Raw genomic sequence first — 18092 nt, forward strand, 5'->3', positions numbered from 1 at the left:
TGCGGTGGAAGAATTTCTCATGTACAAGACATTGTCATTTTCACATTGTGTGAACTTTGTGAACATGCTTTTGTCTTTGCACACATGTTTGGTTGCTCCGGTATCAATCCACCATGTATTATCATCTTGTGCCATATTAATTTCAGATATCATTGCAACGAACTTTTCATTATTATCAGCCTTAGAAGTGACTTCTTTTTTAAAAATCAACATTCATTCTTGAAATGTCTCGACTTTCCAAAGTGATAGCATGAGCTCTTTTGTTTCTTTTTGAACTTAGGTGCTCTATCAATCTATTTAAACTTTCTCTTGAATGGTTTAGTAGTTTGTACTTCCTCCATAACATGCACTTTGGCATTTTTACAATTTAGGTTCTGATATTGTTTTCGATATTCTTCTTCAATACGAAGATGATTTACCAAAGCCTCAAGAGATATTTCCTCTTTATTACGTTTTAGACTTCTTTTTAGGGGTGTTCATTCGGTTAACCGACCTGAAATAGCATTAACCGAATTAACCGACCTTTCAAAATTTTTAACCGTTAACCGAACCAAAATTTTTTCGGTTAATTCGTTCGGTTAACTGAATTAACCGAAAATTATATGTTTTTTTTATTTTTGGTTAAAAATTAGCCGAATTAACCAAATTAACCGAATTACCCGAATTACTCAAATTAACCAAATTACCCGAATTACCCGAATTAACCGAATTAACCTAATTGAATCATACATAATTAAATTATTTTTAGACTTTTATACTTTAGTTTTAGTTTTAGAATTTTATTTTTATTTATTAAATTATTTGTAATTTTTATGATTGGGTTGGGTTGGGTAATTGGGTTGGATTGAATATTTGGGTTTGGATTGGGTTTAGGTGAATAGTGGGTCTATTTATATATTATAATTTTATTTATTAATTTTTTCGGTTAAACTGAAAAAATTCGGTTAACCGATCGGTTTCGAACCGAATTAACCGTTAACTGAAAAATCAAAAAATAATTAACCGACCCCCAACCGAAAAAATTTGGTTAACCGACCGATTAACCGAATTCGGTCGGTTAACCAAATTTTTTCAGTTTTACCCGAATTTTGCACACCCCTACTTCTTTTAAAGTTCTTCTAAGATGGAGGAAGTTTGTCTATTATGGAGGATACAACAATCATTTCATCCATTTTCATATCATATTGCTTGAATTGATTCAGCATATTTTCAATATCACAAAATTGTTCCATAACAGAACTACCATCAACCATTTGATAATTATTGAAACGACTGACAAGAAATTTCTTACTTGTAATATCTTTGGTCATGTATCTTGTCTCCAATTTGTCCCATAATTCTTTAGCGGTGACTTCGTTTTGGTAGGTGTCGAACAAACCATTAGCTAAACCATTCAATATGTGGTCCATGCACATGTAATCAGCATTGCCCCATTTTTGTCTTTCCCAGGTTGTAGCAACAGATTCGTTTTCATTCTCTTCAGGTCTTGGAGTATCCAAAACATAAGCAATCTTCAAAGTTGATAATAAGAAGTGCATCTTTTTCTGCCATCATCGAAAATTGCCATCATCAAACTGATCAAGTTTGACAAAGTTGGAAGCCAACTCCCTTAGTGTTCCACTTTCATGTGTTGTGGTTGTAATGGCCCAAATTTAATGTTATCAGAATAGTGGTTTCGTAACCACAAATCCGATGAGAAAAAAACTATTTTTCTTATATTTTTATGGTCTATGATTTCACAAAATGATTTCGTGAAAATTTCGTTCGAAAATTTCGACATTTGGGCACTCAATTTAGTCAAAAGGACTAAATTGTAAAAAGTGCAAAAGTTAAGTTCTACATGTTAGAGGTGTCCAATTGTTATGAAACTTCAAATTGGAGGTCCTTATATGGCAATTAGACCATTGGCTAAGTTGGTAGACAAAAATGGACATGAAATAAGTGAAATAGGAAAATTTTAAGTTAGGGGCAATTTGGTAATCTAGTAATAAAAAGAATTAAAAAGGGAAAAAGATGGCCAAAAATATCATCTTCTTCATGGTGAACAAAATCAGCAACGGGGAAGCCATATTTAGGGTTTTCAAGGTTCCAATCTCCATAGTAAGTGATTCCAAGCTCCGTTTTAATGTTCTTTACGTTTTTGAGGTCCCGGTAGCTTAATTTAGCTTATTCTAGCAATAATTTAACCTAGGGTTTATATCTGGAAAAATACCCATAGGTGAAAAGTGTTTATTTTTATGTTTTAATGTAGAATATGAAGCTAGAAATTATGTTAATGTAATAGCCCGATTTTTAGAAATGTTAAAAACAGTGGTAGAGAGCACCAAATTTAGAAAATAAGCTCGTAAATTTTATTATTTAATAACTACGTGTCAAATATGATTTTTAAGAGATTTTTGAATTAGTAATTTGTGTTTTATAAAAAAAAAATTATTAAGTTAAGAAATTGGGGAAAAGAGGTATCGAGACCTAGATGTTATAAATCGAACCGTAAATATTTTTATAAATATTAACGGAGTGTCAATATGGTAGTGTTAAAGTTTCGTCAGAAAATTTTAACGTTTCGGCAGTCAATTAATTAAAAAAGACTAAATTGAAAAGATGTAAAACTTGCTAAAGTGATTAAATAGCTTAACAATTAAATAAGAAAGGACTAAAGGAGTAAATGAACCAACTTAAGTGGCAGAGGCGGCATACCCTTAAAAAAATCAAAGATTTTTATGTAGTCAAGGACAAAATTGGAATTACAATAAAGTTTATGTGGCCAAAATTTATTTTAAGGATTTCAAGACAATTTCTTCTTGAAATTTCGGTTGGAAACAGCCATGGAGGAGGGTTTAGAGCTTGGCTTCCATATTTTAGCTTCAAGTAAGTGAAATTCTTACTTTTTCCTTAAAATTTGTATATTTTTAGAATTTTACAATTAGGTCCAACCTAGTATTCTACTAGTTTCTCATTTTGTTGAAAGTTTAGAAAGATACCATTGATAATTTCATATTGTTTTTGTTATTTTATGATGAAATTGATATGTTAATGGATGTTTAAAGGTGTTTTATTAAAGAATTTTGGATGAAAATATGTTTTAGGGATTAAGTTGAAAAGTATTGAAATTGTGGAAAAATTCTGAAATTTCATGAAATCCATGGGCTGTTATTGATATGTATGAGAATTATTAGGCTTGGATCAAGGATTAAATTGCAAGAATTTTATTTTCCGAGCCTAGGGATGAAATTGTCATGTGTTAAAAGTTTAGGGTCAAAATGGTAATCAAAATGTTGCACTAAAACAGTTTTGGACAGCAGCAGTAGTCTAACTTTGAAAAATCACCAAAAATTTTAGAGATCGAATTAGAGGATGAATAAAATATGAAATTAAAACTTATTGAGTCTAGTTTCTCATAGAAGAAACGGTTTAATCAATGGAATTGTAAATCATGAAATATATTAGATTTTGCGAGACCAGGTCAGAATGAATTCGGGTTCCCCTGTTCTGACTTTGGAAAATCATTAAAAATTGTACAAAAATGATTATGAGTTATAATTTATATGGTTAGAATCCTTAATGAGTCTATTTTCAGAAGAAACAAACGGAAACATTATCTGAGTTCTGTACAATGAGATAATTAATTTTTAGTGAAGAGGGGTCTGAACTGTCAAACAATGAAACAGGGGAAACTTTAAAGAATAAACTGTACTTTTTGGCTAAACAAAAAATTATGAAAAGTTTATGGTAAGAAGATATGTGAGTCTAGTTTCAGGAAAAATTAACTAATCTTAATTTGGAGGTCTGTAGCTCGAGATATAAATAAATTAGTGACTCTGACTCAGATAGACAGCTTGAATTTACATACAGGAAAATAGTGATAGCATGGAAAATGTTGCTTAAATGTATTATACGCATTAAGGATGTGGAATGGAGAGGAGGAGGAGGAGGAGGAAAATTAGAGAATATATGAATGATTTGTCTATAATTGATCATATGTTCGATTATAATTGATAAACGATGAAATATAAATGATACTTATATTTGGGCAGTATTGGTCATGGTTTAAGCTTATGGGGAAAATAAAGTTTTATAGTATGTGTGTATGGTATATATATGTGTGTGTGTGGTAATTTAGATATATGGATGTATTTTGGTTGTGGATTGATCATGATGATAAAGGTTAGGTATATTTGGTCTATTAAGTGACATAATTGAGAAGTATGATAGGTGGGTCATTCTATGTGTGAGATGATGTTATAATTTAGCTTGGTTAAGTAAGTTAAAATGATGATTATATCATTAAGGTTGCACTGATTAATCCGGTTTATGTGATGGAAATATCAAATACGTTTGTCTTTGATGCGTGATAATTATTTAATGCCATGATAATTTGTTTATTGGTGAGGTTTAAAATGTATCTATATTTTGTTATATAATTTGTTTTGTAATTTATTTGACAAATGATAAAAATTAACTCAGTTACTATGTGAGGTGAATTATGATTTGGATATCACATCTATATTCTGCAATAATAGATAAAATATATTTATGTCATGGGTGTATGGTTAAACACTTGGGCTAATTTAAGGTGTATATTTAGTAAGGGTAGTTGGTAATGAAGTAACATGTTTTGATTTAACATCGAATAGAGAAAATTTGTTCTATCTTTGTGGCTAATATTGATAGTTGTATGGGAGATGAATGGATAATGTTTATGTGACACTTAGCTTATAAGATATTGAGTAATTGATATATTACAATAGTTAAATAGGAAAATGTGACGACATGAGAATATGTAATGATACGGATCAATTCAGGTACTCGTGATGAATTCAATAAGTAAATGGAAAATTTTAAATTCATACGACGAGGAAATGAAAGATTGTGAGTATATTGGGCTACGTAAACCCTAATTAGCAAATCAAGAATAACAATTTAAAAGTTTTTAGTTTAGATGAAATTTTACAACTCGGTTTAATATGGTTAAAAGTGTATGTGTTCTGGTAATACCTCGTACCCTATTCCGACATCGAATACGGGTAAGGGGTGTTATATTTAAACAATTTTTGCTAGTCGATTTTAAGCGAAAACGAGTAAAACTCCATAATTGGTAAAATACCTAATGTTCACAAGTACATGTTAGAGTGAGAATTTGATGTTTTCATAGAAGAGAAAAATGTTCAGCATGTTATAAAACATAAGAATATGAGATGAAGTTTAATTTCCGAGCCTTGGGGAAAATGTAATTATGTAAAAGTTTAGGGGCAAAATTGTAATTTTGACAAAGTTAGAGTCGAGGGCTGTTTTGATAAATGTGAGTATTAAATGAGTTAAATTTTCTATTTTAGATCAAGAAGAACGAAACACGAGGTTAGACAAAGGGAAGAATAAAGTTGAAGACTAAGTTGGTGAATTGGGCTATATTTGGTACCGAGGTAACTTTACAGTAAATAAATGCAATACTTCAATAATTATTATTAATGCTGCTATTTTCCAACAACTATGAATTTATTTCATGAATTTATTTGATGATGATCCAAGCATGAAATGATAGAGAATTAAAATTAAAAAGTCTCGTTGATACATAAAGATTGTACTGAATAAGAATGTCATGACATTGGGTAGAGAGGTCCCATGTAAGACCATGTTTGGGACATGGCATTGGCACCGAGATGAGAGGTCCCATGTAAGACCATGTCTGGGACATGGCATTGGCACCGAGATGAGAGGTCCCATGTAAGACCATGTCTGGGACATGGCGTTGGCACCGAGATGAGAGGTCCCCCGTAAGACCATGTGTGGGACATTGCATCGGTACCGGCATGAGAACATCCCATGTAAGACTATGTCTGGGACATGGCTTTGGCATGTTATTATTATAAGAGACTCGAGTATCCTTATTATTCCAATGTAGCTCAACGGGCTAATAAACGAATCATGTTCATGAAAGTTCAGTTAAAAGCATAAATAGCAAGCTCAGGTAAGTTATAAGAGTTAAGAACTTATTATATTATCAATTGATACTCAATGTTTCAGCAAGGGAAGAGTAAGTTATGATCACGAGTTAACTAAGTAAACAAGCAGGAGAATGAGAATGAGATTAATTAAAGAGTAAATTAGAGACCTTGACATTTGAGTATAATCATTTGTGCTAAATGTTGTTATTTATTTGCTAGTAAACTTACTAAGCTTAATGCTTACTTCTTTTATTTTTATTTCTCTTATAGTATTGCAAAGCTGCTTCAGGGATCCTAAAGACGTCGGAGATTGTCCACACTATCAACCACAACAACTCGGTATCTTATGATAAATTATGTTCGAGTTATGGCATGTATAGGGATTTAGTTATTTTGCATGTTTGTAATTATGATTTTGCTAAAGAATGATGTGGAAGTATTTGATGATGAATGGTTATTAAAATGGTTAAGTATGAAGGTGTTTGTTGTTATAAAAGTTTAGGTGATAAATTATGCATGGAAATTATGAAAGGGTAAAATTTTGCAAAGAAACAGGATTCGGGCAGCACAGTGACGTGACTTTGAAAAATCACCTAGGATAGTATATAATGAGTTAGAAGGTGAATGATATATAGATTGAAATCTTATTGAGTCTATTTTATGGAAAATAATGGTTTAACAAAAGTAATTTTATATTTTGAGATATGTGAATTTTAGTGAGACAGGGTCAAGTCTATTTTTGGAGTCCCCTGTTCTGAGTTTAGAAAATCATTAAAAATTGTACAAAAATGGTTATGAGATATAGTTTATATGTATAGATTCCTTATTGAGTTTATTTTCTGTAGAAACAAGTAAGAACTTCATATGAAAATCCTACAGTGAGAAAACTTATTTTTAGTGGCAAGAGGTCAGGATAGTTAAGTGGTGAAATAGGGGAGACTTTAACTAATAAACTGTACTAATTTGCTGAACCAAAAATTCTAAAAATTTTATGGTAGGAAGATATATGAGTCTAGTTTTAGGGAAAATTTATGGAATTAAATTTTGAGTCCCGTAGCTCGAGTTATAATTAATTTAGTAACTACTGTGCGATCGGATAGATTTGCTATAAATAGAGAAATTAATTTTCAAAACAAGTCTTTATGCTCCGAATTAGTAAGATAAGTTAAGTAATGCCTCATGCTCGACTTTGGCAACGGTCTCGGGAAAGGGGTTTTACATTTTGTTAGTATCAAAGCAGGTTTAGTCGGTTCTCGAAAATACGCAGTATGAATAAGAGTTTACCTATACATGCCATACTTATATATTTTGATAGTGTGACGACTCCTGACGATTTTAAAATGTTTTCTTTTATAGTGATGGATCCTGAGCGAGCTGGTACAGATGAAGTAGAGAGTAATGCGCCTGCTCCCGCAAAAAGGATGGCGCCACCAGATGTTAATGTTAGTGAAAGGCCTGCATCCGTTAGACAGGGAGGAGGAGCTAGAGAAGCCTTCTTCCAAGCCATGAATGATTGGTTTGCCGAGTTCGTTTGTACAAATCTGGCTGTGAGATCTCCACCCCCTCATGATTCACAGGTTCCCCATGTAGCTTCCCCAGCTGCAGGTATTGTTATCAGGGAGAGAACACCTGTTGATAAGATTAGGAAGCAAGGGGCTGAAGAATTTTGGGCTACCAAAGATGATGATGCAGAAAAAGCAGAATTCTGGCTTGAGAATACCATCAGGGTTTTTGAAGAATTATCTTGTACACCAGAAGAATGTAGGAAATGTGTTGTTTTACTTCTTCGAGATTCAGCCTACCATTGGTGGAAGACCCTTGTTTCAGTAGTACCGAGTGAGAGGGTTACCTGGGATTTCTTTCAAGAGGAGTTCCGAAAGAAGTATATTAGCCAGAGATTTATAGATCAAAAAAGGAAGGAGTTTCTTGGGCTAAAACAAGGTAAGATGTCTGTGACTGAATATGAACGCGAATTTGTCAGACTTAGTAAGTATGCCAGGGAATTTGTGTCCACTAAAGCTAACATGTGCAAGAGATTTGAAGAAGGGCTTAATGATGATATTCGATTAGCAATGGGTGTCTTGGAAATTAGAGAGTTTGTTGTTTTGGTTGAGAGAGCTTGTAAAGCAGAAGATTTGTTGAAAGCAAAAGAGAAAGGAAAAGCTGAAGTTGAAGTACAAGATACAAAGAAGAGGCAAATGAGTAAATCATTTCAGTCTTCGTCTAAAAGGCCTAGGGAGCTCTCTAGCGGATCACATTTTCCAACTACATATCCTAACCGAAGCAAGGGTAGAAGATTCGAGGGTTCTAAAGCTCAAACCACTATAGTTGCAAGCACGGGCAGTACTCGACCTCCTAGGCCGGAATGTCCGCAATGTGGGAGACGCCACCCCGGAGAGTGTAGAGCAGGTGAAAATGTTTGTTTTAGATGTGGAGCGTCAGATCGCTTTATTCGGGATTGTCCTGAAACAACTAAAAGAGAAGAGATAAAGAGTGCGAGATCAGGAAATGCTCCTACCAGAGGTAGACCACAGAGAAACCCAGGAGTGGGAGCGAGTAACAGGGGTGCATCTAGAGATTCAACAGCTAGATCAGATGTTAGAGCACCGCAAGAACATATGCTATTCGAGCTCGTGAAGAGGCGTCCTCTCCTGATGTAATTGCGGGTACATTTTCTCTTTATGATACTAATGTTATTGCATTAATTGACCCTGGCTCTACACATTCATACATATGCACAAAATTAGTATTTGTTAAAATTTTATCTGTTGAACCTACTGAATTTGTGGTTAAAGTCTGGAACCCCCTGGGCCAGTTTGTGATGGTGGATAAAGTTTGTAAAAATTGTCCACTGATGGTAAAAAGTATTTGTTTCTCGGTTGACTTGATGTTATTGCCTTTTGATGAGTTTGATGTGATATTAGGCATAGATTGGTTAACTCAGCATGATACAGTAATAACATTGAGTCAATCGGTTATTGCTGAGTTAACCAATCTATGCCCAATATCACATCAAACTCATTAAAAGGCAATAACATCAAGTCAATCGGGAAACAAATACCTTTTACCATCAGTGGACAATTTTTACAAAATTTATCCACCATCACAAACTGGCCCAGGGGGTTCCAGACTTTAACCACAAATTCAGTAGGTTCAACAGATAGATTTTTAACAAATACTAATTTTGTGCATATGTATGAATGTGTAGAGCCAGGATCAATCAATGCAATAACATTAGTGTCATAGAGAGAAAATGTACCTGCAATTACATCAAAAGAGGATGCCTCTTCACGAGCTTGAATAGCATATGTTCTTGCGAGTTCTCTAACATCTGATCTAGCTATTGAATCTCTGGATGCACCCCTGTTACTCGCTCCCACTCCTGGGTTTCTCTGTGGTCTACCTCTGGTAAGAGCATTTCCTGATCTCGCACTCGTTATCTCTTCTCTTTTAGTTGTTTCAGGACAATCCCGAATAAAGTGATCTGACGCTCCACATCTAAAACAAACAGTTTCACCTGCTCTACACTCTCCGGGGTGGCGTCTCCCACATTGCGGACATTCCGGCCTAGGAGGTCGAGTACTGCCCGTGCTTGCAACTGTATTGGTTTGAGCTCTAGAACCCTTGAATCTTCTGCCCCTGCTTCGGTTAGGATATGTAGCTGGAAAATGTGATCCGCTAGAGAGCTCCCTAGGCCACTTAGACGTAGACTAAAATGATTTACTCATTTGCCTCTTCTTTGTATCTTGTACTTCAACTTCAGCTTTTCCTTTCTCTTTTTCTTTCAACAAATCTTCTACTTTACAAGCTCTCTCAACCAAAATAACAAACTCTCTAATTTCCAAGACACCCATTGCTAATCGAATATCATCATTAAGCCCTTCTTCAAATCTCTTGCACATGTTAGCTTCAGTGGACACAAATTCCCGGGCATACTTACTAAGTCTGACAAATTCACGTTCATATTCAGTCACGGACATCTTACCTTGTTTTAGCCCAAGAAACTCCTTCCTTTTTTGATCTATAAATCTCTGGCTGATATACTTCTTTCGAAACTCCTCTTGAAAGAAATCTCAGGTAACCCTCTCACTCGGTACTACTGAAACAAGGGTCTTCCACTAATGGTAGGCTGAATCTCGAAGAAGTAAAACAACATATTTCATACATTCTTCCGGTGTACAAGATAATTCTTCAAAAACCCTGATGGTATTCTCAAGCCAGAATTATACTTTTTCTGCATCATCATCTTTGGTAGCCCGAAATTCTTCAGCCCCTTGCTTCCTAATCCTATCAACAGGTGGTCTCTCCCTAATAACTATACCTGTAGCTGGGGAAGCTACATGGGGAACCTGTGAATCATGAGGGGGTGGAGATCTCACAGTCAGATTCGTACGAACAAACTCGGCAAACCAATCATTCATGGCTTGGAAGAAGGCTTCTCTAGCTCCTTCTCCCTGTCTAACTGATGCAGGCCTTTCACTAACATTAACATCTGGTGGCGCCGTCCCTTTTGCGGGAGCAGAAGCATTACTCTCTACTTCATCTGTACCAGCTCGTTCAGGATTCATAACTATAAAAGAAAACATTTTAAAATCGTCAGGAGTCGTCACACTATCAAAATATATAAGTATGGCATGTATAGGTAGACTCTTATTCATACTGCGTATTTTCGAGAACCGACTAAACCTGCTTTGATACTAACAAAATGTAACACCCCTTACCCGAGACCATTGCCAGAGTCGAGCACGAGGCATTACTTAACTTATCTTACTAATTCGGAGCATAAAGACTTGTTTTGAAAATTAATTTCGCTATTTACAGCAAATTTATCCAATCGTGCAGTAGTTACTAAATTAATTATAACTCGAGCTACGGGACTCAAAATTTAATTTTGTAAATTTTCCCTGAAACTAGACTCATATATCTTCCTACCATAAAATTTTTAGAATTTTTGGTTCGGCCAATTAGTACAGTTTATTAGTTAAAATCTCCCCTGTTTCACCACTTAACTGTCCTGACCTCTTGCCACTAAAAATAAATTTTCTCCTTGTAGGATTTTCATATGAAGTTCTTACTTGTTTCTAAAGAAAATAAACTCAATAAGGAATCTAGACATATAAACTATATCTCATAACCATTTTTTTACAATTTTTAATGATTTTCTAAACTCAGAACAGGGGAATCCAAAAATAGACCTGACCGTGTCTCACTAAAATTCACATATATCAAAATATAAAATTAATTTTGTTAAACTGTTATTTTTCCATGAAAATAAACTCAATAAGATTTAAATCTATATATCATTCACCTTCTAACTCATTATATACTATCCTGGGTGATTTTTCAAAGTCACGTCACTATGCTGCTTGAATCCTGTTTCTTTGCAAAATTTTACCCTTTCATAATTTCCATGCATAATTTATCACCTAAACTTTTATAACAACAAACACCTTCATACTTAACCATTTTAATAACCATTCATCATCAAATACTTACATATCATTCTTTAGCAAAATCATAATTACAAACATGCAAAATAACTAAATCCCTATACATGCCATAACTCGAACATAATTTATCATAAGATACCGAGTTATTGTGGTTGATAGTGTGGACAATCTCTGACGTCTTTAGGATCCCTAAAGCAGCTTTGCAATACTATAAGAGAAAGAAAAATAAAAGAAGTAAGCATTAAGCTTAGTAAGTTTACTAGCAAATAAATAACAACATTTAGCACAAATGATTATACTCAAATGTCAAGGTCTCTAATTTACTCTTTAATTAATCTCATTCTCATTCTCCTGCTTGTTTACTTAGTTAACTCATGATCATAACTTACTCTTCCCTTGCTGAAACATTGAGTATCAATTGATAATATAATAAGTTCTTAACTCTTATAACTTACCTGAGCTTGCCATTTATGCTTTTAACTGAACTTTCATGAACATGATTCATTTATTAGCCCGTTGAGCTTCATTGGAATAATAAGGATACTCGGGTCTCTTATGATAATAACATGCCAAAGCCATGTCCCAGACATGGTCTTACATGGGATGTTCTCATGTCGGTGCCTATACCATGTCCCACACATGGTCTTACATGGGACCTCTCATCTCGGTGCCAATGCCATGTCCCAAACATGGTCTTACATGAGACCTCTTTACCCAATGTCATGACATTCGTATCCAGTACCATCCTTATGTATCAACGGGATTTTTTAATTTTAATTCTCTATCATTTCATGCTTGGATCATCATCAAATAAATTCATAGTTGCTGGAAAATAGCAGCATTAATAATAATTATTGAAATATTGCATTTATTTACTATAAACTTACATTGGTACCAAATATAGCCCAATTCACCAACTTAGTTTTCAACTTTATTCTTCCCTTTGTCTAACCTCGAGTTTCGTTCTTTTTTATCTAAAATAAAAAATTTAACTCATTAATGCTAACACTTATCAAAACAACCCTCGACTCTAACTTTGTCAAAATTATGATTTTGCCCCTAAACTTTTACATAATTACATTTTTCCCCAAGGCTCGGAAATTAAACTTCATCTCATATTCTTATGTTTTATAACATGCTGAACATTTTTCTCTTCTATGACAACATCAAATTCTCACTCTAACATGCAGTTGTGAACATTAGGTATTTTACCGATTGTGGAGTTTTACTCGTTTTCGCTTAAAATCGACTAGCAAAAATTATTTAACATAATTTCTACCTTCATATTCTACCTTAAAACATCAAAATAAACACTTTTCACCTATGGGTATTTTTCCAAATATAAACCCTAAGTTAAATTATTGCTAGAATAAGCTAAATTTAGCTACCGGAATCTCAAAAACGTAAAGAACATTAAAAACGGGGCTTGAAATCACTTACTATGGAGATTGGAACCTTGAAAACCCTAAATATGGCTTCCCCCTTGCTGATTTCATTCACCATGGAGAAGAAGATATTTTTGGCCATCTTTTTCCCTTTTTAATTCTTTTTATTACTTGATTACCAAATTGCCCCTAACTTAAAAATTTCCTATTTCACTTATCTCATGTCCATTTTTGTCTACCAACTTAACCAATGGTCTAATTACCATATAAGGACCTCCAATTTAAAGTTTCATAATTGGATACCTCTAACATGTAGAACTCAACTTTTGCACTTTTTACAATTTAGTCCTTTTGACTAAATTGAGTGCCCAAACGTCTAAATTTTCGAACAAAATTTTCACGAAGTCATTTTGTGAAATCGTAGACCATAAAAATATAAGAAAAATAAAAATTTCCTCATCGGACTTGTGGTTACAAAACCACTATTCCGATAACCTTAAATTTGGGTCATTACAGTGGTAGTCATCATGAGATATAACCTTAAAATTGTTAGTTCAAATCTCTGGTGAGGAAATTCTCTAACACAAGAACGGAACTCGAACAAAAAAATAAGAAATAGGGCAAGGCTCTAAGGTGTGTATTAAGCCACTATCTTTAAGATTATATTCGTCTCCACCTATCTTCGGTGTGCAAATGAGTTTCAAGCAAATTAACCTCGATGATACAATGAAACCAATGACTATTTACGTTTTGCATTGACAATAATAGTCCACTACGCACTGAGCAATGCATAATAAAAACTCAATTTCTACAAAGGATTTCTGCAGCAATACTTTATAGAATAATCTAATAATATTAGAAAATGAAGGAAGGAAAGAAAGAATATTAAAATTTGTTGGTATGTTTTCCAAATGAAATCTCATTCCTATTTATAGGAATTTTCATGTCTTTTCATAGAGACATCTTTCATCAATAGGTGTCTTTCTGAATAATAATGTCTTTAAAGTAAACACATAATTATTCATTTAATATTATAACTATTCAAATAGTTATAATTCTTTATCAAAAAATCAAATAATATAATCTTTTGATTAATTACACCCATTCATTTATAGTTATTAGAACACTATAAATATTTAAAAATGTTACAACAGAATTGGGAGGTGAGGATTATGCATACATACAAGGTAATAGAGTTGCTAATACTACAGCCAATCTGGCAATTAACAAGCCCATCGGATTTCATGTTTACAACAATCCACCAGATGAGATATTGCAGGTTCTTCAGGATGATGTGGAAGGTAAGGCTATTCCAAGCTTTATTGTGATGCAGTTAATTTCATTTTGATCTCTTAACTTTTCAAGATTTTAGTCATTGTAATGCCTCAAATTTAAGGTTTAAATCCATTAGTTTATAGGGTCATTCTTAAAAGTTCACATTTCTAAAGAAATAATAACATCAAATTTACAACCCAAACTTGTGCATTCATATTGTACTTGTATATTTGATAGTATTTTTTCCTTTTTCGTGTTGAGTAATCCAACTTTATCTAATATTACCTGGTCTAAACCCATGTGCATGCCCTCACAAAATGCCAAACTTCAACGCATTATTGAATCACCAGATAAGATGCAAAGGAAAAGACACTTTTTGAATGGTGGAAAATTTGAGTTCCTCAAAGAGAACATAGCATATCTTTCTCCATTTCATTATATTTATGCAGGCATGTTGTTGGAACATGAGAAACCAATGCTTTATAATGTTCTAACGAATAAATAGTTCGGCTTTGCAGTTTTCGTGAAATGATGCAGCCGGTCGCAGCAATAGTTTGTTCTTCAGAATACATTCCTATTCCCCCCAACTCAATATGCTGTTAGAAAAGAGCTGAGAGTTGTTCTACAATGACGAAACCTAGCTGTTTTCGAGATTGTAAAAGAAGGTAGCTACAGAAAACTTGGAAAATCTTGTGCCGTTTTGCTTTAGCACGAAGATACGAGAAGTACTCTAGTAAGAAACTCAGTTTCCTATTCCGTATTTCATGTTATTTTGTATTACTATGTTCTGTACTTTAAGAGAATTGCTCTTGGGAGTCATTCTATGGATGTAATGCATCAATTTGATCTAATAATGAGTCATTAACATTATGTTCTTGCTAAATAACATGAACACGAACATGAACAGCAGTACAAGCAACCGGCCTCTTATTCGGAACCTTTTTGTGAATTCATTTTAGGAGCAGAAAGAAAACATTGGAGGCAATCCATCTAGGATATGCGATCGGAATTACTGAGTGCCAAGGTGTATGATCTCTTTCTGAGCACCCTCGATGAACTTCGGATTCAGTAGGGAACACAGATCCTGTGTGTATTAGGACCAGCTACCATATCATGCCAAAGCAGATCGGAGAGTGCCATTGTCAACTCTCCCACTTTTCCTATAAGGGAAAATAAGCAGACTTTGGTAAGAACATATGCACTAATCCGTCGTTGTTAAGCCAAAAATCAGGAGGCGGACTAATCAAGCAAGGCAATATTGTTACATATGCAAGAAACAGATGCACTCAAACGATAAGTCATGTTCGATTCTACTAGAAAAATAATGTCTAAAGCATGTTTGGATGTATTTTAAGGCTTTCGAAACATTAGATTGTACATACCATCTCCGATGGGCTGTTCGTCCCACATGATGATTGGCAATATCGGTAGCGTACTTCCTATATACATAATTTCTGCTGCACCTTTGGCTTCCATGACGGTAAGATTGGCAGTTTTGACACTTTTAAGACGCCCTTGCTTGACCAACTTAGGTGCTAATTCAAGAAGCCTTTTTGCAGTACATCCGCTTAGGATCCTATCGAATGAAGGAAAAATAAGTTCCTTATCATTGGTTATAAATGCGACATTCACATTAGGGCCCTCCGCAATAAAACCATCATCGTCAACCCAAATCGAAGCATATGCACCCTTGTCTTCAGCTTCCATTATTGAAAGAACATTCGGCAAGTAATTTACATTCTTCATTGTAGCAAACTGAGGTGCTTTCATAGGGATAGTCGAAGTTATCACTTTAACCCCGTTTTTGCATTGCGAGACAACGTCGGCAATGACTACAGCGTAGAATGCAGAAGTAGGGCATTTGGCAGGAGAAAGCAAGAAATTACCAGGACCGGCACTCAACCAGTACCGTAGAGTTCCTTCCTTGCACTGTGATGCGGCGGTTAATTGCACAAGAATACTACGAAGAGTTGATCGAGGAAACGGAAGGGTGATTCTTGCTTTCGATGCCGACCGAAGGAAGCGATCTAAATGAGCATCCAGCTCATAGAGGTAACTACAAAAATAGGATAGGTTATATTAAGCTTTATAAACATATATTAACTAATGCCTCAAAGAGATATCATGAACTCGTGGGTTCATCTAACAGGTTGGGGATTCGAATCTCGACACCTATAACACCTCTCTCGATCCCAAACTATCGGTCTCCTTTGTACCGAAAATAGGGAAACCAGGGACCTACCCATCTAGAATGACTGCTGTATCGAATACACCGTGGCCTCGATGAACCATGTGATCATCTATGGGAATTACCATCATGGCAGGGTCAAGAATGATCCCTCCGAAAACGCTGGAATACATAGCCGGATATGGTTTCTTCTTCACCGGACTCCACTTCTCGTGCAGCTTTTCGATCAACTGATAGACACACACACAAAATATCAGGAAATACCAATGACACAAGACTGGTCTATTTCATGAAACTTAACCCTCTACTTTTCGGATTTTTTTGGATTTAAAGTTGCAAGTCTAATGGTTCGTGTTGCTTAAATTCTTCTATTAAATTTAAGTTCATTACAACATTTTTTTGTTACACGGTTACGAAGTATTTGTTTATTTTAAAATGCCATAGAAATGAACTTAACAAAAGAATTTAGTAACATTAACAATTGGACTTAAATTTCGAGAGACTAAATTTTCAAATGTACGAGAACTACATACATTTGAAACATATTTTAACCTTAAAATTATATGTAATTAAACAGGACAAGTTTTAATTATTTCTAGAAAATTAGCAGTTAAATTTAATTTTTTTTTAGCTTTGACCAAATGGAAAATTATATTTTTGACTCCTAAAAAAATTAATCATTCAATTTAAACCATATTATCACAAAATTTTACAGCTTTAGCCCCAATTTTTTTTTGATTTTATCTCGACAGAACACAAAATCCCATTGAATAAGGAGCTTAAACCAGAGTTCATTCAAGACCCCCCCTCCCCCAAAACAACCAAAATTTTCTCTTCTTTTTTTCTGTTGAACTAAAACAGATCAAAACATCAAATGAAAAATCAAAAGTTGAGGTCCTGGGTTCTAAGTTTTAAGTTTAACCTCTGATGATGAAGAGAAGACATGAACTTTAACATCCTTGTCACTTCCAACCTCCATTGAAGCCATTTCATCTTCCAAACACAAACAAAGAAGAAACAAAAGCAACAAATAAGCTCAAAAGTTTAAAATAAAAACACCCAAAGAACTATCATTAAGAAAAAAGAAGAAGAAGAAGAAGAAGAAGAAGAAGAATGGTTCACCTAGTTTCTGATCAGAAGAAGGGTTGCAATAGGCCATAGTTGAAAATTGGAGAACTAAAAAAATACCCCCTTTAGATGTTGAATGAAGAGAAATGAGGCTTTGGATTCCAAATATAAAAGAAGTGGAATGGAAAGTGAGGGTTTTTCCTCATTATTATAATTATTTGGTTTGTTTAAGAGAGTGGAATCTATTGAGTTTATAATTTGTCTTGCAGTGCTTGGGTTTTGGAGAAACGTGATTTTACTAGTTCTAAGATAGTACAAGTTAAAAGAGTTTCTGGTCATTTTGACGTTGGGTTCGCTTTGGTGATACCATATATTATATTAGGTTAATTTGGTTTAAAATCAGTGATTAACAGAATTAACTGATCTTAATAAATAATATTATAATATATAACTTTTCAGTCAGAGGTCGATTAGTTCGGTTAATTTTTTCGAAGTATAAATTAATCAGTCGGTTAATCCGGCTAATTTTTTTATATGTTTTATACTTGTTTTAACAAAAAATTAAAAAACATATAAATTTTTGTTAATTCAGTTAATTGACTAAATTAACCGAAAAAATTCAATTCGGTTAATGATTTAAAAGAGTCAATTAATTCGGTTAATGATAGTTCAGGTTGGTTAACCAATTGAACACCCCTAATTGTACATGGATTAGGTCAAACCCTAATAAAATCCTAGGTTCGATCTAGTTCAAAAAATGAGTCTAAATTTTTGCCCAAGTTCA

The 18092-nt window shown here is 34.0% G+C and overlaps 1 protein-coding gene and 1 long non-coding RNA gene across 2 annotated transcripts; one reads left to right on the forward strand and one right to left on the reverse strand.

The window, feature by feature from the left end:
- The first annotated feature begins 14368 nt into the window (after positions 1 to 14368).
- Positions 14369 to 16645, forward strand: LOC121216844 (uncharacterized). The gene is made up of 3 exons (XR_005913053.1): positions 14369 to 14785; positions 15012 to 16104; positions 16202 to 16645. It is a non-coding gene; the product is annotated as an uncharacterized lncRNA (long non-coding RNA).
- LOC107943955 (D-amino-acid transaminase, chloroplastic) lies at positions 14877 to 17719 on the reverse strand. The gene is made up of 5 exons (XM_041092296.1): positions 17363 to 17719; positions 17163 to 17233; positions 16295 to 16470; positions 15435 to 16108; positions 14877 to 15212 (listed from the first exon to the last, which is right to left on the reverse strand). The coding sequence occupies exons 1-5, from the start codon at positions 17397 to 17399 to the stop codon at positions 15118 to 15120; spliced, it is 1053 nt and encodes a 350-aa protein (XP_040948230.1). The 5' UTR covers positions 17400 to 17719; the 3' UTR covers positions 14877 to 15117.
- Positions 17720 to 18092: the final 373 nt, after the last annotated feature.

This window comes from Gossypium hirsutum, chromosome D05 (assembly GCF_007990345.1).
Source record: "Gossypium hirsutum isolate 1008001.06 chromosome D05, Gossypium_hirsutum_v2.1, whole genome shotgun sequence".
NCBI classification, from domain to species: Eukaryota; Viridiplantae; Streptophyta; class Magnoliopsida; order Malvales; family Malvaceae; genus Gossypium; species Gossypium hirsutum.

Coding starts and splice junctions, on each gene's coding strand:
- LOC107943955 (XM_041092296.1), bottom strand. CDS start 17,399: ATGGCCTATTGCAACCCTTCTTCTGATCAGAAACTAG. Junction 16,109..16,294: donor ACAGCAGTCATTCTAGATGG/GTAGGTCCCTGG, acceptor CTATTTTTGTAG/TTACCTCTATGAGCTGGATG. Junction 15,213..15,434: donor CGAACAGCCCATCGGAGATG/GTATGTACAATC, acceptor TTTCCCTTATAG/GAAAAGTGGGAGAGTTGACA.